Raw genomic sequence first — 24,012 nt, forward strand, 5'->3', positions numbered from 1 at the left:
CCGTGGTGGTGGTAGACAAACATAAGAAGACGGCCGTAGTGATCGATGTAGCGGTTCCGAATGACAGCAATATCAGGAAGAAAGAACACGAGAAGCTGGAGAAATACCAAGGGCTCAAAGAAGAGCTCGAGAGGATGTGGAGGGTGAAGGTGACGGTGGTCCCCGTGTTAATCGGAGCACTAGGTGCGGTGACTCCCAAGCTAGGCGAGTGGCCATAGTATATACAGTATTCTGGAGAAGGTGTCAAATGTTACTGTGTGTGTGTGTGTGTGTGTGTGTGTGTGTGTGTGTGTGTGTGTGTGTGTGTGTGTGTGTGTGTAGATTTTTTAAAATTATTACTCAAGTATAAAAACAATAATAAACACAGCTGCAATGTTTTGGTTCTGTAACCTTTATTCTATCATTACTTTATTAGAGATTAGGTGTAAGAGTTGTTTAGTGTGAATAATTAAATAATAGTTTAATACAACATCATATTGTGCCTTGTACTTAGATAGACAGCAAGTAGAGAGTGATAGATGAGATGAGGAGATGGAAGGAGGAAGAGAGGCAAAGAGTGAGTGTGACAAAGTGGGTGAGAAGACCATTTGTCTATATTCTTAGTTAACATTCTTGTTTTGATTTAACCATATTTCACATGTAATCTGCAATAGGCAAACATCTACTATCCCGGGTTTGTTTATGTTTTGCACTTTTACAGATTATATAATATAACATCTTGGTTTAAATCAATTCCTACAAGTTTGTTAAGTTAACATGTTCTATATTTCAACTGTTAATTTGTATTGTTTAGAACTTTCCTTACGTACCTGTCTTCTAGAAACAAAAGGAGGAAATGTAGTTTTACTTCCTGCTTTATACCTTCTGAGTTCATCTGAGGTCACAGGAAGAGACCAAGTGCAGAAGGGGAAGAACTCTTATAATTTAATAAAGTTGATTTTAGAGGGTTTATAAAGAAATAGATTTATTGTTGTGATATGTATTGATTACACCACAGAGTTTGTTGCCAGTAAGGAGGAGTAGTAGAGGTTTGAATATAATAATGTTCATCTTACCTACTTACTGAATGGAATAGTCCAGAGGAGAAATTGTTTGGTTAAGTGGACTATTTAAGCAGAAGAACTCAGGTGTTTCGGGAAGAAAGGTTCAGGTCAGTGTAGCTGTGTGCAGTTTGACCTTAATTTCCGTTGATTTAAGTTCAGTTATGTTTATTTGAACTGAGTTAATTTGGAGTTGAGTTTATTTGTTTCTTTGTAAATATTTTTTGGGTCACAAAATACCATACCATACCATACCATACCATACCACCTTTATTTATGAAGCACTTTAACATAAAAACCAGAGTTCACAAAGTGCTGTACATGCTAATAGCATAAGTAAAGAAAATTAAAATGAGATAAGATAAAATAAATAACTAAAAAACTAAAATAAATTGAAACATGTTAAAACAAATTGAGTCAACCCCTCTAATCAATGCCAAAGGCTTCAGCGAATAAATATGTTTTAAGAAGACTTTTAAATTCAGAGAGAGAAGAGGCCTGCCTAACATGCAAGGGTAGATCATTCCACAACTTTGGAGCAACTACAGCAAAAGCACGATCACCTTTAAATTTATACTTAGTTTTCGGTACCTTAAGGAGCTGCTGATTGGCGGACCTAAGGGAACGGGCAGGTGTATATGGTTGTAGTAGCTCCGAGAGGTAGGGTGGGGGGGGCCAGGCCATTAAGAGATTTAAAAGCAAATAAGAGAATTTTAAAAACAATCCTAGAATGTACATGTAGCCAGTGGAGTGAAATTAAAATTGGGGTAATGTGCTCAAACTTTTTTGTTCCAGTTAAAAGACGTGCTGCAGCATTTTGCACAACCTGCAGGCGCCTAATGGACGCATCACTAACCCCAAAATAAAGTGCGTTACAATAATCCAGCCTAGAAGTAACAAAGGCATGGATTACTGTCTGAAAATGCTGTTTCGATAAGATAGGCTTTATTTTGGCTAATTCCCTCAAATGAAAAAAGCTACATCTTACAACAGCTCTGACCTGGCTTTCAAGTTTAAGATTTGCCTCTATTTTAACTCCCAGATTAGTGATGACTGGTTTAACATACTGTGCCAGTGAACCAAGATCTATAATAGTGGCCTCAGAAGCGCCACCAAAAACCATCACTTCTGTTTTCTGTTCATTAAAATGTAAAAAGTTCAAAGCCATCCAGGCCCTTATTTCATCAAGGCATCTGAGCAGCAGGTCTACTGAGAAGCCATTTATCTTTTTAAGTGGGAAATAAATCTGGGAGTCATCGGCGTAGCAGTGGAAAGAAATCCCATGTTTCCTGAAAATAGACCCAAGGGGTAGGAGATATAGAGAGAAAAGAAGCGGGCCTAAAACTGAACCCTGTGGGACCCCACATTGAAGAGAAGCAGCAGAGGATACAAACTCCCCTAGTTTCACAGAGAAAGTTCGCTCTGCCAAATAGGATCTGAGCTACTGCAGTGCGGTACTCCGCATACCCACCAACTGCTCTAAACGGGAAATTAAAATATTATCATCCACTGTATCAAAAGCAGCAGTTAAATCTAACAGCACAATGATAACACAGTCACCTGAGTCATTTGCCAAAAACACATCATTAAAAACTCTTAAAAGGGCAGATTCGGTACTATGTAAAGCTTTAAAACCAGATTGGAAAACTTCTAAAATACCCTGTTCTTCTAGGAAGGACATTAATTGCTTGTAAACTACCTTTTCAAAATGGTGAATAAATCACTTGCTACACTGGACAGCATCAGTCTCCTGCACTTCTTTGACCGCTTAAGTCAAGTTCTACCACAGTGAGTCTATTAGGGTACCTGGGTCATTGACCCAGTGTTTTCAGTTCTTATTTTGTTTTATTACTGTGAAGGTTTTGGTTTCTGTTTTGCATTTTGCATTTCTCTTTTCCCCAGTTCTTCTGTGTGTGATTTTGTAGTTCCTAAGTTTAATCCCATACTCCCTCTGTTCTGTGTCCAGTCGGTCTGCCCTCATCTCACGTCTCTGCTCACTCTGTTGAAGTGTCTGCTTGTGAGTCTGTGTCTGTGAGTTCAGTCTGTGTTCCCCGTTTTACTTTGAAGGTCCATGTCTTATGTTAATGTGTCTAGTTTTGCTTCCTTTGTCTCGTTAGCCCTGATTTGTCCCAGCTGTGTTTCTCTGCTGTTTCCCTTTCTCTGATTGCGTCCTCTGTATATTTAAGTCCTGTGTCTTCCCTTGTCTGTGTCGTGATCTTCATCATCCCGTGCTGTGTGATCCATCCATCCATCCATCTTTCTCATTTAGTAATAATTGTTTGTTTCGAGTCCATCATTTCTCCTAGCCTGCCTGCACACAGCCTTCACTTGACAGAGTCGTAGGCAGAGCCTGCTTTATTTCCTACAGTTTTTTTTTATCTGTTGCCCTACGGTTCCAAGTGCTATCACCAATCTGTGCATTTTATTATCTCATAACACTTGTTTAATCAGCTACAATCTCTCCTATGGACTCTTTAATGTCTACAGTCTCAGATCAACACAGCCGTGCCCTCCAGCACTATCAGCAGCAGGAGCAGCAGCAACCCCTCAACAGCAACATTGCACCTATCAGGTAAAACATAAACTATGTTTGCTTTGCATTGTCCCCACCTAATGACAGTGATAGTGTATGATGCGCTTCCACATTAGATTCTTGATGAATGTGTGTTGTTTTTATTCAGCCTGGTTCTACAGGGAGTGCAGAATTATTAGGCAAATGAGTATTTTGTCCACATCATCCTCTTCATGCATGTTGTCTTACTCCAAGCTGTATAGGCTCGAAAGCCTACTACCAATTAAGCATATTAGGTGATGTGCATCTCTGTAATGAGAAGGGGTGTGGTCTAATGACATCAACACCCTATATCAGGTGTGCATAATTATTAGGCAACTTCCTTTCCTTTGGCAAAATGGGTCAAAAGAAGGACTTGACAGGCTCAGAAAAGTCAAAAATAGTGAGATATCTTGCAGAGGGATGCAGCAGTCTCAAAATTGCAAAGCTTCTGAAGCGTGATCATCGAACAATCAAGCGTTTCATTCAAAATAGTCAACAGGGTCGCAAGAAGCGTGTGGAAAAACCAAGGCGCAAAATAACTGCCCATGAACTGAGAAAAGTCAAGCGTGCAGCTGCCAAGATGCCACTTGCCACCAGTTTGGCCATATTTCAGAGCTGCAACATCACTGGAGTGCCCAAAAGCACAAGGTGTGCAATACTCAGAGACATGGCCAAGGTAAGAAAGGCTGAAAGACGACCACCACTGAACAAGACACACAAGCTGAAACGTCAAGACTGGGCCAAGAAATATCTCAAGACTGGTTTTTCTAAGGTTTTATGGACTGATGAAATGAGAGTGAGTCTTGATGGGCCAGATGGATGGGCCCGTGGCTGGATTGGTAAAGGGCAGAGAGCTCCAGTCCGACTCAGACGCCAGCAAGGTGGAGGTGGAGTACTGGTTTGGGCTGGTATCATCAAAGATGAGCTTGTGGGGCCTTTTCGGGTTGAGGATGGAGTCAAGCTCAACTCCCAGTCCTACTGCCAGTTTCTGGAAGACACCTTCTTCAAGCAGTGGTACAGGAAGAAGTCTGCATCCTTCAAGAAAAACATGATTTTCATGCAGGACAATGCTCCATCACACACGTCCAAGTACTCCACAGAGTGGCTGGCAAGAAAGGGTATAAAAGAAGAAAAACTAATGACATGGCCTCCTTGTTCACCTGATCTGAACCCCATTGAGAACCTGTGGTCCATCATCAAATGTGAGATTTACAAGGAAGGAAAACAGTACACCTCTCTGAACAGTGTCTGGGAGGCTGTGGTTGCTGCTGCACGCAATGTTGATGGTGAACAGATCAAAACACTGACAGAATCCATGGATGGCAGGCTTTTGAGTGTCCTTGCAAAGAAAGGTGGCTATATTGGTCGCTGATTTGTTTTTGTTTTGTTTTTGAATCTCAGAAATGTATATTTGTGAATGTGGAGATGTTATATTGGTGTCACTGGTAAAAATAAATAATTGAAATGGGTATATATTTGTTTTTTGTTAAGTTGCCTAATAATTATGCACAGTAATAGTCACCTGCACACACAGATATCCCCCTAAAATAGCTAAAACTAAAAACAAACTAAAAACTACTTCCAAAAACATTCAGCTTTGATATTAATGAGTTTTTTGGGTTCATTGAGAACATGGTTGTTGTTCAATAATAAAATTATTCCTCAAAAATACAACTTGCCTAATAATTCTGCACTCCCTGCATGTGCCCCTTTTTAACTTTGAGCACCCACCCCTTCAAACATCTCTGCACGGCCCTGGTCCACACATAGCAACAAACCATTGATGAGTAGTTTGTTGCTATGTGTCTTTTGGACTGCGGTTACCCACTTGTAAGAAGGCCAGTGAAAATACTACATGGGAGGAAACTGTTCAGGCTATGAGGAATGTGTGGACATGCAGCAACGCAGGGGAAGAGCTGGTGAAGCTGAAAGCAGGAGGTCAGGATAGTCCAGCTGAGATTGAGTCACCACAAATTTCCTTCATTTAATTAAAGACTAATCAAACACAGACTCTAAGTGAAACATTTTTGGACAACTGTATTTGTCATCAGCAACAGCTCTCTCACCTTCAGAGTGTGTGTTCTGGAGGAGAAAACCGAAAGTTTACAGGTAAGCAGTGGGCAGCTTAACAGAGCTTTCGTCTTCCCATCTTCTTCAGCACATTCCCAACCTGATGTGTTTTCCTTTCCTGACCAAACAACAGACACGCACGCACACACAAACATTAAAGACAAAAACTAACAACTTTCTTAAACTGTCAAAATGCAGACTTTGCTGTATGATAATGATGATGATGATAATGATAATAATAATAATAATAATAATAATAATAATAATAATAATAATAATAATAATAATGATGGATTGCATTTATATAGCGCTCATAGATCCTCAAAGCACTTTACAATTCCACTATTCATTCACTCTCACATTCACACACTGGTGGAGGCAGCTACAGTTGTAGCCACAGCTGCCCTGGGGCAGACTGACAGAAGTGAGGCTGCCATATCGCACCATCAGCCCCTCTGGCCAACACCAGTAGGCGGTAGATGAAGTGTCTTGCCCAAGGACCCAATGACCGAGACAGACAACGCTGGGGATCGAATCGGCAACCTTATGGTTACAAGATGAGCTTCCCAACCCCCTGAACCACGGTTGCATGTATGTAGTAACTTTAAAGTTGAAGACAAATACAACTTATGATTAAAATTAAATGTAAAATTAATTTGATGATTTATTGGTGAATTAATGTCAAACTCATGTCTCAGCATGAATAGGCTGCAAATTTCAATTTAACCTAAAATTGGCTTTTATTGTTTTACAGCATTTATCAGCACTGCTAACTGGTTGGTAGTTTTTAGGTGAAGCACAAATCTAAAAAGATTGTGAATCTGAGTGCTCAGAGTATCAAAATGCTATGCACGCAGCAGTCCATTTCCACACTCCACACACACAATTAAACTTACTCTGGGCTATCTTGGCGAGGTGAAGACGGTTCACCCAGGAGATCTTACTGAAGGGGTTGGGAGTGTTGAAGACCACCACGATGCTCACTGGACGACCAGACCTGTCAGGCATAGAAGATATGACCACATAATATTCAAACACTTTCACACACCTCTGCCTGGTAAAACCTCACTGCCCCTTCTCTAAGTCTGCTTTGGATATGGACCTCTTGACACTTACTTGTCAGGTTTGCCTGGAACAGATAGGCGTAGGCGACACTTGTTGGCGTTCTGGATCTCCTCCTCCTTTAGACGGATGAGCCTCTGCAGAGCCAGACACCAGTCCTGAGACACTGTGGTATTCAGATTCTGGCAGGGAGATTAAAAAAAAGGGGGAAATAAAGGATGGACCTCACTTGCTTGGGGTGGGGTTGTGTTTTGTTTTGTTTTTATTTATAAACAAATACGGCAGAGGTGTGGTCGCTTGCTCAACTGCAGGTGCTGCAGTGAACTCAAGGGTCGGTCCCAGGGAGGTTGGAGAGACGGGTGGAGATAATTTATCTAACAAGGTTTTTCCCTTTTTATAATAAGATCAGAGACAAGAGGAGAGGAAGAGTGTACCGAACTGGGAAGAGTTATATAAGTGCAAAATCAATAAGAACCCCTAACACAACCGCAACAACAGTGTGTTGGGTTGCAGTCTTTTACATACACATTCAGAGTTTTAATCAATAATGTGCTTAGACATACTGCTGCTCACTGATGATCACCTTTTCTTAACCTACAATTCTTTCATATAATTTTATGGTCATTAAAAGCTGTTGAGCCATACCATTTTCTCAATACTACTGTAGGGTCCTACAGTATATAGCACCTTGATGTGAATTTTGTAAAACGTGAATTGAATTGAAAGTGAGAGCTTTAATCATCTACCTACTACTCTGCACATCACCCATGTTCTTAAAAATCTGTCCTGTACTATTCTTCTTCATATGTATGCCTGGTTTGAGATAGTAGGCATTAATGCAGTTATAGCTGTCTGTCCAAAACAGCTTGCTATTATGATATATTTATATTTAACTGGTTAAACAAAACAATTATTATTAATCAAGAGGACAATGAAGTATTACAGTTTTTCTTGATTGCTTAATCACTATAACCAATCTTGTGAACCCAAATTTCAAAACCATAATGCCACTTTCCAAAAAGCACACCCATTACCCTGAGCTATAAACACTATGCCCCTGCTTTACCACATGAGTCAGATGTGGTGAACTGTTACTGCAAAACTCTACACACAAATCCCTACATTTGTCAGTGCTGACACCATGTGGTCACTTAGAAAGCACTAGCAGTCAATAATGCTAACTCACATCAGCACAGTTTTAGCTCAATTAGCACACAATTAACGAAGTGGAAACACTAAAAGTCAAAATGTATCACACACCAATCAGAAACTTTGATAGATAGACAAAAGCGGCAAAGTCAGCTCATTCAGGTTTGAAACAATGGATCCAAAGACATTTCAAGGAGGAGGAGGAGAAGGAGGTCTAGGACACCAGGGAGGAGGAGGTGGAGGAACATAATTGGCCATTGGGCTATTGTAAATGCCCCCTGGTCAGCGTGGAGGGAATGTTGCTCCCTGTGCCGGCATCAGCCAACGAGGGGTACACCACTCTCATGCCATTCTAGGACCCTATAAATAAGGGGACCATATTTTGATTTCCAAAAGGAGGACACTTGGCCCAGTCATGAAAAACTTTATTTACAGTTTTTCTGAATTGCTAAAACACTAAACCCCATTGTAAAAACTAAATTGTCAACTATGAAAACTCTTTCATCAAATCAATCTCACAGTTGCCAAAATCTTAAACACTATTTATGTGGTTAGGAGACCGTTGGCAAATCTGAATCTCCCGTTTACCAAAACTCTCTAAACACATTCTCAAATACAAAACACATTTAGCAGTGTGGTGCACTTGTATCCAGAATGGTGCACACAGGCAACAGAAGTTAAACACAACTAATACACTGTTTTCATCATTAACTCTCTACCACTCAAAATGGAAAACACATGTTGCAACCTCTTCTTTTGTTTTTTGCTAGATTGAATACAGCTTCATCCACGAAGATGTATTCATGAGGCCTAACCATTGAGTCAAGTACACAACAAACTAATTTTAGTTCTGTAAATGAATAGTATGATGTATACATGTGCTGTGTATACAAGTATACTTATAACTAAATTGTTTTTTGCTTAGAATTGAAGGATGGCCACATGAGGGTGGAAGGACATGAATGCGCTCACAACACCAGGAGACACTTATTGTGGATATGGTCAATCAGAATAATGGAATTCGACTGCATGGAACACAGCAGTGGATTATAGATAACAACATACATGTTGAATCTAGCAAAAAGGAGAAGAAAAGGTCGCAATGTCATAGGTCAACGTACCATTATTGAACTGCCTGGCCAGCGTGGTGGAAATGTAACTGTGCTGCCATCAGCAGCTATGGGGTTCTCCGCTGTCATGTTACTGTTGGGCCATACAACACCGAACTTCTAGCAACATTCCTGGATGGTCTACAGGATGCTTTGCTTGAGCAGAGACATCACGAGCAGGCAGAGCATCCCATATCATTTGGGACAATGTGAGCTTTCACCGAGGTCCAAAAATATGCAACTGGTTTCACAATGAGCAGCATTTTATCAATGTGTTTCTTCCACCATACTCTCCCTTTTGAACCCTGTCAAGGAGTTTTTCTTAGCATGGAGATGGAAAGTATACGACCGAAATTCTTAAACACAGGAAAATCTACTTCAAGCAGATTAAATTATCTGAATATGCTGTAAAATATTTTTTTTTATGTATATGTAACTTTTTTTATTGCAGTTCTTTTTTCTTTTTTTTTGTTAAAATGTGAGTACAAGTATAAATGAATGAATAAATACACATTCTTTTCCCGCTTTCTCACAGTGTTTTGTATTTATTTCTGTAGTGTGTAATAGTTGCTAAGTTGTGTTTGCACGTTGGCTGGTTTTGTGTGGTTTTTGACAGTAGTGCTTGATTTTGAGAAAAGTTTAAATAGTTTGGGGTCAAATGTTTGGTTTTGCAAGACAAATCAAAGGTTTTGTGTGTGTAGTTTGAATTTTACAGTTTGTGTTTAGTGTTTTGAGACAAAGAGATGAGATTTTAGGAAATGTGTTTTAGCAATTCAGAAAAACTGTATTCTGGTTGCTTAAAGAAAACGTTAACATATTTAAATGATGCCTTCTATGTGCGGTTAATGAATGGTGAAATAAAAAATATCACATAGGCTTTTACAAGTCAAGTGCAAAAAAAGAGGATGGTTGGTCACCCTACTATAACACTATGCTTCTCCTTGCTTTTCTTGGTGGTCTGAGACAACATATGTTCCAGTGGGACTGAGGGGAACCAGCAGCCAGAGCAGCCTCACTACGTTCTTGTTGTCAGCTTCCATCACGCTGCTCTGGTTCGAGACTGGTTTACCAATAACCCAAGGTTTTCTAACATCTTTCTGCCTGCATACTCTCCCTTTCTAATCCCGAGGAGTTATTTTCGGCATGGCAGTGGAAAGTGTATGACAGAGAACCGTATGCCCGTGTATATACATTGGTTGCGTCTTTTGTGTTCATCATGTGAAAAGGTTTTTGAGGGTAAGAACCAAAAGCAACGTAACTTGTTTTACATTTATTGCACCAGTGTGTACAACTATGTTGTCGTGTGTGTGTTTTTGAGGTCTTGTGTGTGATGTCTGTGGGCAAAGTTTGGTTTTTCAGCAAGAGTGAATGATTTTGAGTGTAGAGCTTCATTTTGACCTGACAATACGATGTTTGGGAAATTGGGTGAGACATTATGGATTTGTGCTTACTGTTTTGGGGATACAAGGCATAGTTTCAAGAAATGTGTTTAAGCAATCGAGAAAATCTGTAAGCAATCGAGGAAAACTGTAAAATGAAATCAGAACAAATCTCTTTTACAAAGTGCTAACACTTGCCAAATATGACACCAAAACTAAAAGGTGTGATTTTACATAGTGTGACAGTGTTTCCATAAAATTTAAGAGTGAAATTTCAGAAGGAACACATCAATATATCTGTCGATTTATCGATGGAACAGCAGAAAAGCTGTGATCAACCAATCTCTATATCTCACATGCTTTCAGAACACTTTTAGGAAGACATACCTGCTGCATAAAGCAGCAGGTTTCAGGCCCCTCTTCTGTGGAACCAGCTTCCAGTTTGGATTCGGGAGACAGACACTATCTCTACTTTCAAGATTAGGCTTAAAACTTTCCTTTTTCCTAAAGCATATAGTTAGGGCTGGACCAGGTGACCCTGAATCCTCCCTTAGTTATGCTGCAATAGACGTAGGCTGCTGGGGGACTACCCTGATTCATTGAGTTTTTCCTTTTCAGTCACCTTTCTCACTCTCTATGTGTTAATAGACCTCTCTGCATTGAATCACACTTGTTATTAACCCTTTAAGACCTACCATAGAACCAAGTCCGCCAGAGCTTATATTATATTTTTACATGCTGTGGAGCCATTTTTGGGAGCATTTCAAGTTGCTATACATCAATACAAACATTATAGCCCAGATTTTAATAATATGTATTCATTAAGTGCATAGTAATTACATAAATTGCAAAAAAGTGCAATAAACTACAAAAAAATTTAAAATCGTTTTTGATTTTTTAACATATATTTGTAGTTAGAGAAATTTAAGAGGCTTATCCCTCAAAACTGTAAATACAAAAAAGTTGCACAAAATAGTTTCCCACCACAGGAAATGTATTTTGAGTGTCTTCATAGTTTTATTTTTGAAATACACCAATTTTTATACACTGCAGGAAAAACGAAAATAAATATTATACTGCAAATTTGCAAAAAAGCAGCATATGCATCAAAATAAACTATTTCCAGCAGTGCAATATGAGTCCTAAGCATCCCAGAAAAGACACAGAAAGTCATAAAGTCAAAGATAACTTTTAAAAAGAGCAGTATAGGCCTTGAGGCCCTGATCGCAAAAAAGACTACATTTCCGCGAAAATGACGTCACTTCCGGTTTCGGGCAGGTAATGGCGGAAATGCAAAAGTTCGCGCTGACGTCTATTCCAACGTAGGAAGTGTTATGGACAGCTGATCGGATCGGTAAAGCGTGTTTCTGGAATATTATGTTTTTGTTCCTGCAAGCGCTTTTTATGCAGTTTTTGCAAAGCTTTATGTGGAAGGAAACCGTGACCTAGGACAAGCTGATGGCATAAGATGTAAGTACAACTCCTCCGGTTTCATATGCAAAAAAAATTTTTGCGCTAGCTTACGTGGTTGCAGTGCTACTGGGATTTAAAAATAGTTACGCATAACAGAGCGTTCCCGCTCCAATCGGCTCTAAAGGGTTAATCTCTGTCTCTCTTCCACACCATGTCTTTATCCTGTCTTCCTTCTCTCACCCCAACCGGTCGCAGCAGATGGCCCCGCCCCACCCTCAGCCTGGTTCTGCCGGAGGTTTCTTACTGTTAAAAGGGAGTTTTTCTTTCCCACTGTTGCCAAAGTGCTTGCTCATAGGGGGTCATTTGATTGTTGGGTTTTTTCTGTATGTATTATTGTAGGGTCTACCTTATAATATAAAGCGCCTTGAGGTGACTGTTGTTGTGATTTGGCGCTATATAAATAAAACTGAATTGAACTGAATTGAATTGAATTCATAAAGCAAAGTGAAAATAATAATAAATATTGTTACCTGGTAGATTCCGTGGAGCGTGCCAACCAACAGTGAGACCTCCTCCACTACAGCCAGGTCATGCTGCAGCTCTTCCAATTCCTGATACAATCTTGGAGGGCCAAGCAATACTTTACCTGAAACACATACGTGGTCACATTTAGCATCTATGACAGCTTTGTACCAGGCATCTTCAGTATCAGAGGGGACCTCTGGTGGGTGCTTGGGGAAGTCCCCCTCCAATGCCAAAGATTCCCAAGCCACTGCAGAGCACCACCCCGAGGGAGGCCAGAACATCTAGCCACACGCCCCAGAACCAACAAGCACATGCATCGTAGTCTAAGGAGCTTGGAAAGAAAAGCATCTGGACTTCTTTAGGCTGCTTGAAGACGTTTCACCTCTCATCCGAGAAGCTTCTTCAGTTCTAGGGTCAAATGGTGGAGAGTCCCAGATTTAAACCCCATGGGGGTATCCCCCAAGGAGGGACAAAGGACCCCCTGATGATCCTCTACCTAATCACATGAGCCAAGGTGTGAAAATGGGTGTGGCTCATGAAAGTTATGCAGTTTAATGTCTCATTGCACTCTGAAATGAAAGCATAGTACAAATACGCAATTGGAGTAAAAGAAATCATGGAATCAATTTATAGACCAAAATGTATTCTAAACTTTTGACTCATCAAAGTAGCACCTGATATAACAGCTGAACACAGCCGTGGCTTCTTTCTACAATAGAAATCAAATATTCTCCCATATCTGTAGCAGAAGTTCCCATAAATGTGGACCTTGTAGGTTGCTTTGCTTCACTCTTCTGTCCAGTTCATCCCAAACCAGCTTGATGGGGTTTAAGTCTGGACACTCCGTGTTTTCAAGCTCACCACCTTGTTCTTTGTTCCTGAGGTAGTTCTGGCACAGCTTGGATCTATGTTTTGGGTCATTATCTTGCTGTAGGATGAACCCCTGACCAACTAAGCTCATACCAGAGGGTACAGCATGGTGCTGCAGAATGCTGTGGTAGTTGTTTGGGTTCAGGGTGCCTCTCACTCTGGTAGTGTATATATTGCTTTGCACTCAGAGCGCATATAAATTTCGATTTTCCATTTTATATAAGAACATTAGCAGTGCAGTGAAATAATTGTTTTATGCGTTCATATTCAGAAATAAAAGTCAGCAATAATCATAGAACACAAGCATCACTTTCTGTGTGGTTGTTCAGTGTGCACAGCCTGTGTTTATATTTTCTGCAAACATATATTCAATTAGTGCTGTCAGCGTTAATCTTGTTAAAATGACATTAACACCATAGCACCATAACACGGACAGCACTAATATATTCATATCAGTATTCTATAGAAAGGCACACTGTTGTGATTCTGTCATAATTATGACTCCTGGCTCAAGACCTTTACACAGTACTTTAAAACAGATAGCTTGGAATAATTCCCAATCAAATTCTTAATATTTGCTTGCTTTTAGTATACTGCACAGCAATCTGTGTGGTAGCTCAGATAATGAGATGTGGATATGATACCAGTGATGCTGGCAGTAGAGCTGTGACATCTGGCTGTGATGACACCGTCTTTGCCCTGCAGACTATCTTGCCCCACCTCCACCACCTGAGTCTGCAGCAGAGAAGCACTCCACTTCACTGTGTACTTAGGACCAACAGGAACCAGGGTGTTGATGTCAGGGGGACCCCTGGTGGACAAATACATTGCAAACATTTACAACAAGGGACTGGGGGTCTCAGCAGGACACAACAGCTATGGCGTAACTGCAGCTTGTCTAGGAAATGTTTTTCTTATCTAGATTCACTGACACTTAGTAACATATGTAAAGATGGTTATTAACTCAATAAGTCAACCGAGGGGTTGTGTTGGAAGTATATCTACGTATGCAGGTAAACAGACTGATACCAATACATACATTATTTCCACTCAACCCTGCACTAAAACCACTTTCTACTGCAAATCTCATTCACCCAGTCACAAGCATTCTCATAAAGAGCGTTTATCGATGCCTAAGGACTATTGCACACACAGTCCTACACCAATTGATGTATCAGGGCAAATTCCATATTTAGTATCTTAAATACACTTTGGCCAAAAAGTATTTGTCCCTGTGGCAGCAGAGCCAAAGCAGAATACAAGTCCAGTTTCCCCTGGTAAATAATAAATTAATTAATTAATAATAATAATAATAATATTAATAATAATAATAATAATGGGGAGATAAAACCAATAATAACACCAATATTTGTAGTTGACATGGCTTTCAAGCTCTGAGAACCCTACGAGACGAACTTGTATAATATCCCAAATAATAACAGCTGGGTAATTGCAAATTCACTCCAACCATTCAGTTAATTTTAATTGAATTCTATTTTATTCATATAGTGCCAATTCACAACAACAATCACCACAAGATGACTTTGGTCACTATACGTATCGCACCAGTCAGGATATTCAGAAACACCTAGGAGTAAAGTTTGGGATTAAAGAGGTTTGGTACTTACTTCAGGTTCACATTGGCACAAATGAGGGTGTCGTTGATGAGAAAGACCTTCCGCTCCTTTGACTTGATAACTTGACCTTTATCCCCAAAAACTATCTCAGTAAGAAGTTCACAATGAATCAGCTGCCTCTGTTCTGAGTTCAGCAGCTAAAAACAATGCAGGTCACTGATTACAAAGTATTCTTACATAATGTTTGAAACTACAGAAATCAAGAAATGTCTTCACTGAAATCAAGTTTCAGAGTAGTTTTATCCCAGGTAAGATTCATGTCACAAGCTAAGAGCTGACAAAGTACACCTTCATATCTGCAGACAGTTTGGCATGGTGCTGATTAGCTGAAGATATCAAATTCCTTGAGAAACAAATTTTCTCATTTATTTTATCCCATATTAAGGTAACCCATTGGTTACTAGACTAGTGTTAAATTCAGCTTGAATAGAGAACTTTGGTGATCTTCCGTCAGCTGCCCAGAGGTACCATGAGCAATACAAATTAATTTAGCTGAACACATGCTGGAGGATGAACCCACCCAGCCATGTACTTTCAACGTCCAGCTAGAAAAATGAAAGAGGACTCAAAAATCAAACATCTATGCAAATTCATGCTGGGTAATGCAAATAAAGTCTATCAGATGAGATTCTCCCACAGATTGTGGAATCTCCTTACACCATTTTCAAAAATGTAAGAGAAGCTTGTTCTTTGCATCCATACAACTGGAGCTTTGCTTTTAAAGATTGATTGGACAAAGGAAAGTGAATGGACTTTCTGGTGACTTCTGAATATATGTGGTCATGCCATTATCTCAAATTTACCCGCAAGTTTCATGAACAGCTTATGTTTGCATAAATAAATGCATAGTTGTCACCTTGTTGAGATTGCGTTCCCCAGTGCTGTGAGCTAAGTGCTGGATCTCAGCCTCCTGATCAGCCAGACGTTTCTGCTCATTGAGTTTCTCGGCCAGGGTCTCAAGCTCAGTCAGAGCCAGCTGCAGGGGCAGCCGGTCACTGTGGGACCTTGGAGTGTTCTTCAACATGTCCTGATGCAACACAGCAGAGACTGTTCATATAACATGTCTTATGGTGACAGAGAATTTAATAGTCCATAGAGAGAACTCATTATAAAGACAGAAAATATAGAAAACCTTTCACTTGACAATAGTATTTTACCAAATACAACCTTACATTTAAGTGAGTGGGTTAAAAAAGGAAAGATTAAATATTATTTAATCATTTAAAGTCTGCCCATTCTCTTGAGTCCTTATTTTATTTTTGGACTAGAGCAGAATGACTGACAGACAAATAGTCTTTGTTCGTCTTATATCACGTTTAGTGCAGCCCCTCAGTTCATCCTCTCTCTGAACCAAGGGTTTGTAACACTTCCTCCTTGAAGCCATTGTTTTTTAAAGTTACCCTGATTTTAATTAAAAGTACTCAAGAAACTGAATTGCCATTGCCAAAGACCTGAATTAAATTGTAAAAATTAATAAAAGTCTTATTTTGGGTAAAGTGACAAAGATGTGTAATTCCTCTGATTTTCGAAGAGGTGAAGTTTAATGTTTTTTTTTTTTTTTGGTTGATTATCTGGGTTATTCCAAATAGGAGAGTAAGGAGATGGTGAGGCTGTAGAGTTGGTAATATTTCCCACCAGGCTGACAGAGATGACTCTATGGATATGCTGTGAAAAGTTTGTCTGATGAATGGGAGATTCAATAAAAGTATGTCTCGGCATAATGCTCGATCAGTTTGTAACCAGAACAATTTGGATTGAGGATTAAACCATTTAATAAGATATTTTAGCTGATTAGCTAAATAATATAATTCTATATTTGCTGCTTCTAGACCTCCTGGAGATTTTTGTTTTTGCACAATTTGATATGGGGAGTTTTATTTTTCCAACAAAATTTTGACAGAGATGACTTAATAGACTTGAACAAGGAGGTTTTAGGAGATACAGGGATCACTGACAATACATAATAGAATTTTGGAAGGACTGAGATTTTAACTGTTGCTATCCTTCCACTAAGTGATATAGGTAGGTTGATCCAGGGGTTTAAATCCTCTGGGATAAATTTAAACAAGGGAGTGAAATTCATCATTCATTCTGTCAGCTTGGAGGAAACTTTAATACCTAAATATCTAATATTGTCTGTTTGAAGGTGATGGGGCGAAACAAGATCTGCCACATCCTCCTCATCCATACAGAGTGGTAAAATAGTGGATTTCGACCAGTTTATAGGGGAGCTGGAGACTATTTAGAACAACAATTGTTGCATTGTTACCTATTTAGCTGTTACTGTCACTTATATTCACAAACAATAGGCTAACTTTTTTATGTCATGCAGATTAACTATGTACTGACGTGTACTCTAACTGAGTGTAATATTAAATATTCATGCAATTCGTTTCACTTTTTTGAATGGGGTTTTGAAAAACCAGCTTTCTGGTACAGTACTACTTGCTGAATGCACAGTGCACTGGAGTAGACAGTGGCGAGAACTGCCTTTCACTTCCTTTCATCAGAAAGTTTCAGTGTAACTTTTTCAGCCTTACAGTATTCCAGAAGAGTCGGTAAGTTTCAGTATGAATTGACATGTACACTTGACCACACACCTTTTCTAAAAGTCAGCATTTCCTATTTAGCATGCAAGTCATCTGTTTAAACTGCATTTCATCAACTGGTTGCTTCGCTTGCCTTGTAAGATTTGGATAAATAAGTAATAACTGTAACCTGAACCTTCAGCTTGCGTTCCATGGTCATGACCCACGAGTGCAGAGGTTGAGACATGCTAACAAGGGATCAGAGTGATGCAGTCACTGGTGTGTCATCAGTCACTCACCTGTAGCAGCAGAATGAATTGTGGGAAGCGCTGAATAGGTTTAACCATCAAGCCATATAGGGTGATTCTGTCTGGGCTTGATGCCTGCTTCCTCTAAAGGTCGAAAGAAAAGAGTTTTTTTTTCCACTGAGCTTAAAATAGGAAGTGCTTCATGTTTCAAAACAAAGTATTGTATTTTCCAAGATCACTTGATCACTTGAGGTAAATGGTTGTAACTAACAGTTAGAGATCCTACAACCACTTGATTATGGTCCACATGGAATATTGCCCTATGCCTGTATGTAGCATGCTGGGAAGAATGGGGAGGATTTCCTCGTCTTCCACGGTTGCTGTACAACACTACAGAGCTGAGTCATTTTCAAATATGTATTAACTCTTGATATTGAAAGTCTGCTGCTGATCTCAGTGGCTGATTCACAGTTTCCCCCTTCCTTATTCTGAGATTTCCAAGTGTGGGTAAAAGAACCACAGATGATGTTCCTCAGGAAAGCAGAAAAAGTTGATCATCAAAGCAGACTGTTTCTTAGGCATATAGAGGATTCTCTTCTCTCAAATTGACTGCATTTTGTGCTGCTGCATTTTAAAATGATTTCATATTAAATATTAAAGTTAAATAGCACAGGTGGCCAAACAGTGGCTGTGGCACATTATACTGTTTGTATTGTTTGTCTGAAAAGACGGAGAATAATGTGCATATGTGTTTCAATAAAGATGTCATGGTATTCATGCAGATGCTGTAGTTGAATGTTTCAGTTGAAGTTCATAAGTGTTCTATAGTCTGTAACACTGACAACACTATTAAATAACTACAGATTATATGTTCGGGAATTTTACTTCTATGTATTTTTCTTTCTTTCAGTGTGGCATAGTGGTGAAGTGTCTAGCACTGTTACTTCGCAGTAAGGTCCTGAGTTGGGATGGGTACCGGTATCGGTTCTGACATAAACGGCACCGGTTCTGACATAAACGGCACCAGTTCTGACATAAACGGCACCAGTTCTGAGCGGCGAACAGGTGGATGATGTCTCTCTTTTAAACCCGGCCCAATAAGGCTAAACACGTTATTAAATTAACGCCTGTAAGGTGAACTAGCAAACACCGTCGTAGTTACATGCGGCTGTCTTCTTGTTTGATGGCAGATACTCCCTTCACCCTGGCCAAAAAGGCTTAAATGACAAAAAAAAAGTGTAAAACAGTCAAACATGAGAGGTTTTTGGACAAAGTTTGTGTTTTTTCCATTGTTTAAGCACTGCTTCCAGCCAAGAGTGATACCATATATGCCCTATAGCTGCAGAAAAGGCTAACATTGTTATCTTTTTACAAAAAAAACAGCTGAACGTGAGGTTTTTGGACCAATTTTGTGTTCTCCATTCTTTAAGCACCGGTTTGAGCACCGTTTAAGCACCGGCACCGTTTCAAAAGTACCAGTTTGGTACTGGTATCGGATAAAACCTAAACGATACCCATCCCTAGTCCTGAGTATATATATTATACACACACAGGTATATATATGCAAATATATCTGTGAAGGTTCTCAGTCATCCAGGTCATTGTAGTCAAAGGAGCTTGCAAAGAAAACCGTCTGGACTTCTTTAAGTTGCTTGAAGACGTTTCACCTCTCAAATGGTCAGGAGTCCCAGATATAAACCTAGTGGGAGTATCCCCCCACAGAGGGACAAAAGGACCCCCTGATGATCCTCTAATCGCCTGAGCCAAGGTGTGAAACTGGGTGTGGGTCCCAATCAGCCAGGGTTTCGGGTGAGCTCATTGTGAAACCTGGCCCCACCTTATCATGCGAATTCCTGAGGTCAGATGGCCCAGCCGGTGTATCAGAAAAACTCAGGAGAGTTTTCTCCAAGCATGACATCCCGGTGCATTTCAGACCCAGCAACATGCTCAGACAAAGACTGGTTCACCCGAAAGACAAAACTCCAAAACACAGACTTAACAATGTGGGGTATGCTGTGCAGTGCAGCGAGGAATGCCCAGACCTCTACATTGGAGAGACCAAACAGCCACTTCACAAGCGCATGGCACAACACAGAAGAGCCACTTCCACAGGACAAGACTCAGCTGTCCATCTGCATCTTAAGGATAAAGGACACTCTTTTGAGGATGCCAATGTTCACATTTTGGACAGAGAGGACAGATGGTTTGAAAGAGGAGTGAAAGAAGCCATCTATGTCCACTGTGAGCGACCATCTTTGAACAGAGGCGGTGGTTTACGACACCAACTCTCTGCCATCTATAATCCAGTTTTGAGTTCCCTCCCCAGATGCCTTAATGCCCACTCACATCCTGGGCCATCTGACCTCGCATGATAAGGTGGGGCCAGGTTTCACAATGAGCTCACCCGAAACCCTGGCTGATTGGGACCCACACCCAGTTTCACACCTTGGCTCAGGCGATTAGAGGATCATCAGGGGGTCCTTTTGTCCCTCTGTGGGGGGATACTCCCACTAGGTTTAAATCTGGGACTCTCCACCATTTGACCTTAGAACTGAAGAAGCTTCTCGGATGAGAGGTGAAACGTCTTCAAGCAACTTAAAGAAGTCCAGACGCTTTTCTTTGCAAGCTCCATATGCAAATATATGCAAAACAAGAGAAAGGCATTCAATAGAAAAGGCAAACATTAGAGGACAGGTTCCAAAGTGTTTGGAAGTAGTGCAAGAGGACTTGGTCTGAGTAAAGTCTGTGTGTGAGTGTGGCCTGAGTGATGAGGGTTACTCCAACCATGGCTCAGATTGGTGGGTCAGTGGGCAGGATTGGGGTCACCTGTGAGTGCCCTGGATTGGGGTCACCTGTGAGTGCCCTAGATTTCCTGAGACAGAAGGAGCTGGTGATGGCCTCGGCAGAGGGCAGCCACTGATTCTTTTGTTACCCCTCCTGTTCTCAGTAGTGGCCTTTGCATATCAAACACCCAAGCAGTAAGGGAGCATGCTCCCCACTCAGGAGCAGTCAAAGGTAAGCTGCAGCTTCTGGTCCAGTTTGTTTTTCATGTTTTTCATGTCCGTGTGCGCAGCCATCTTGGAATGAGTAGTTCCTTTCCCATTTATTATTTATCTGCACATTTTCCTTTTTTCACTTCCTTTATTATTTTTGCCATTTGGCCATTCTTCTTTCCAGAGTTTTGTCATATCTCATATGCCCTGCCATGGGGTTATAATGAGCTGTCTTGAAAATCATTTCCCGGTGGCTCTTAGTCACTAACAACTAGGTGTGTTCCTCCTCTGTACAAGTGTCACGACTCACTCGATAAAGCCTATCATTTAACAATACAAAGTGCGGTCCGCGCATCATCAGGGCGCGCCGAGTGACCATCAATTTCTATCACTTGGTCAAAGGTTGAGTGTAGGGTGTCATCACAAGATTAGTCCAGTGGAAAATCTTCCGTGGGGTGAATCGCAGCCAATCGGTTCCCAGAATTAGGGGATGCGACAGGTGCGAGCAAACTGCTGCCTTTACTCTATGCATGTTGCCCTTGTATTCCAATAGCAGCAGCACAAGTGGGGTAATTGTGAATATCCCCATGAACACATCTAACCTCCACCCACTCTGCCTCCAACAATGCCACGGGGAGAACCAGGGTCTGCATGACACCTTACCAGAATGTGGTATGTTCCTCCAGGACCGTGGCAGGGTGCTGGAGCCCCGGCGACGGTTCAAATATTAAAACTATGCAAGTACTTTTTAAAATGTCAATGGATAAAATGAATATTGGGTTACACTTCTGGATGTGGGCGGTCATGGTCTTCAGCTACTTGCTTTCAACATAGAAAGAAGGGGAAATTGCTGCTGGCTTGTAAGGGAGCCCATCTTCTTGCCAAAAGGCTGGAACAGTGCTGAGAGTAAGAGGCTTCAGGTGCTCACAGCTCAAACTTTACACTTCTAAGTTCATAAAAAATCTCATAACCTTATAAACCATGTATTCTCAGGATATGGGAACTTAACAAAACATTAGAATTTCCATAATTCCTCATATCAGCACAGCCTGTTCTGATATTATACTCACTCATAGCTGATTCCACTCCAAGTCACATTTTAGCTATTCCTGTAAGACTTTATTCATCTGTCTCACTCTCATGGCCAATTCATGATCACCAGTTAACCTTAAGTCTATGTCTTTGCACTGCGGAAGGAAATGGGAATACCTGGCAAAAACCCACACAAGCACATGGATAACCTTCAAACTCCTCACAGAAAGGCCTCATCTCGAATTCAAACCAGGAAACATTTAGCTGCAAGGTGACAAATGCACCAACCATCCACCACCATGCCACCCTTTTCACTTTACAGCTTTTCACATTATTTTCATTTAAACTGCACTTTTAAAAAGGTCACACTTGTTTATCATTTGGTATAATTTGATTTTAAATCCAGTTAACAATCCTACTCTTCTTAGTTCTCCCCTGAAGGGAGGGAACATGTAATCGGTTCCGTTTGTCATTTGTCACATTTGACAATGTGGTGTAAATGTGCAGTGTGAGCACCTTAAGAAAGTCCAAGAAAGCAGGTTTTGACAAGCAGGCCTTCTTGATAAGAGCCATGGCGCTGGTGAAGTTATTGATGTAGTCACTATACACGTTCAGAACCATGGACTTTGAAAACTGTGAAGGAAACATTGTGACATAAGGACTCTGCTTCGCCACAATATTTGTATGATAAGATTCACAGTAATTCAACATGTGGAACTACAAAGTAAATAAATGGTTGACGAGTCAATATTTTTGTCAAACCATTAGCCATCATAGGTTATTCTGACTGCCCTCTGAAACACGGAGCTCCCACTCTAACAGACTGACTCACTATGGAGCTAAGTCAGGGTCAAAAGTTTTATTCATTTGAAAAAGTTATTTGAAAATGACTGTTCTTATTTATAAAGTGCTTTACAAAACAGAACATTACGGCTAACGGGTGGATTTTCCCCATTTGAGTGCAGTTAGGCAAACAGCCACTTACTGCTAAAGAGTCAGACAGTAAAAGTGGACAGCATAGCCTCAGTTTCTTAACATAAAACTCACTGCTGCATCCAGGGACAGCATAAAAGTGATCCCCTTAAACTGACTTTTAGTTTTAGTGTCACAGCTGTCATGGTCCTGGTCTGTGACCCAGTGTTTCTATGTTCCTTAGGCTTTATCTGGCATTGTTTAGGTTACTAGTTTAATCACTGGTATTTCTGGTTCTCTTAGTTTTCGCCTTGTGTTATATTTATTTTTTTGTGTGTAGTTGTATGTTACTGTGCTTCCCCTGTGTTCCATGTTTCTCATTTAGTCACCCTTGTCTTCATGTTCGTTTATCTGCTATGTCCGTGTTAGGTCTTCCTTTTCTGTCTCCCTAGTCGACTATTTTCTCATGTCTGTTTCTCCCCTGGTCGCCAGTGTCAAGCCTGTGTGTCTTAGTCTGTGTCTCAGAGTGTTTCCTGTTTTATTTTGACAGTCTATCATCTTGTGTTCATTATGTTCAATTTTTCTAACTTTACAGCAGTAAAGCTGCCTCCTTTCATTCATCACTTTGTGTTACACGTCCTGCATTTGGGTCCGACCTCTGCCTGTCACACAGTGCTAACCATGACAACAGGAGATGTCAGTCATTAGTCTACATTCTGCTTCTCCCTTTTGATACACGCTCACAGCACAAAATTAGGGAAACTGAAAAAAGGGTCTGAAACTGGATGAGATCAAATGAGATTTGAAACAAAGAAAAGTGAATTTAAAGCTAAAAATAAATTGGAAAAAAATACTTGCATTAAAACGAATAGTTTATTTAAAATAAAACAGTTTATGTTTTTTTCACTTTCTTTTAAAACATGAAAACGTAGAATTTCACTTTCAAATAACTTTTTCAAATTAATTAAACTTTTGACCACAATCTTGCTCCATAAATGCTTTCACCTTCTATATTTCAGTATGCCTGTCAGGCAGAGAGGCATCTATCAGATAATAATATTATGTCACTAAAATCAGGAAATAGCACAGCCATGATGGTCTGACAACCCCTATGCCTAATACATCACTGAGATTACCTCGGCTTAGAATCAGAGACTTCAGCTTTACAAAAACGATGTTATGAGCAGGTTGTGTGGAGTTTAAATGACTTGAAAGAGACTTTAGTAGTGTGATGATGGACACTTCACTTAAAGGTGAAGGATGACAGAAATTAAAAAGAGAAATTAGGAAGAAAATGTCAACTGACCGAAGCCACAAACAAGTCTCCTATCTTTTCACTTTGATCCCACTCGGCCACGCGGGATGCAAGGGCAATCTGGAACATGCAGTGACACTGATAGATCTCGTGCAGGCGGTGAAAGATCTGACGCACCTTCTTTGGGTTTAAAATCACAGACTGTGTCTCCAGCAAAGGCTTCTGGTACTCCTGAA

The 24,012-nt window shown here is 40.3% G+C and overlaps 1 protein-coding gene across 1 annotated transcript in view; it reads right to left on the reverse strand.

The window, feature by feature from the left end:
- Positions 1-24,012, reverse strand: part of arhgef10lb (Rho guanine nucleotide exchange factor (GEF) 10-like b) — a 39,642-nt gene that overhangs the window by 9,907 nt on the left and 5,723 nt on the right. Inside the window, exons 6-15 of the mRNA XM_086278369.1 lie at positions 23,828-24,007; positions 22,126-22,242; positions 17,636-17,728; positions 15,665-15,835; positions 14,800-14,945; positions 13,816-13,982; positions 12,307-12,422; positions 6,781-6,908; positions 6,561-6,661; positions 5,661-5,782 (exon numbers count right to left, since the gene is read on the reverse strand). Coding sequence (XP_086134495.1) covers positions 5,661-5,782; positions 6,561-6,661; positions 6,781-6,908; positions 12,307-12,422; positions 13,816-13,982; positions 14,800-14,945; positions 15,665-15,835; positions 17,636-17,728; positions 22,126-22,242; positions 23,828-24,007 — 1,341 coding nt within the window. The remainder of the gene's footprint in view (positions 1-5,660; positions 5,783-6,560; positions 6,662-6,780; positions 6,909-12,306; positions 12,423-13,815; positions 13,983-14,799; positions 14,946-15,664; positions 15,836-17,635; positions 17,729-22,125; positions 22,243-23,827; positions 24,008-24,012) is intronic.

Source organism: Aulonocara sp. 'chitande type north' Nkhata Bay, linkage group LG20 (assembly GCF_057382095.1).
Source record: "Aulonocara sp. 'chitande type north' Nkhata Bay isolate Kocher_YH1m ecotype deep benthic linkage group LG20, A_spYH_male_GT1.1, whole genome shotgun sequence".
NCBI classification, from domain to species: Eukaryota; Metazoa; Chordata; class Actinopteri; order Cichliformes; family Cichlidae; genus Aulonocara; species Aulonocara sp. 'chitande type north' Nkhata Bay.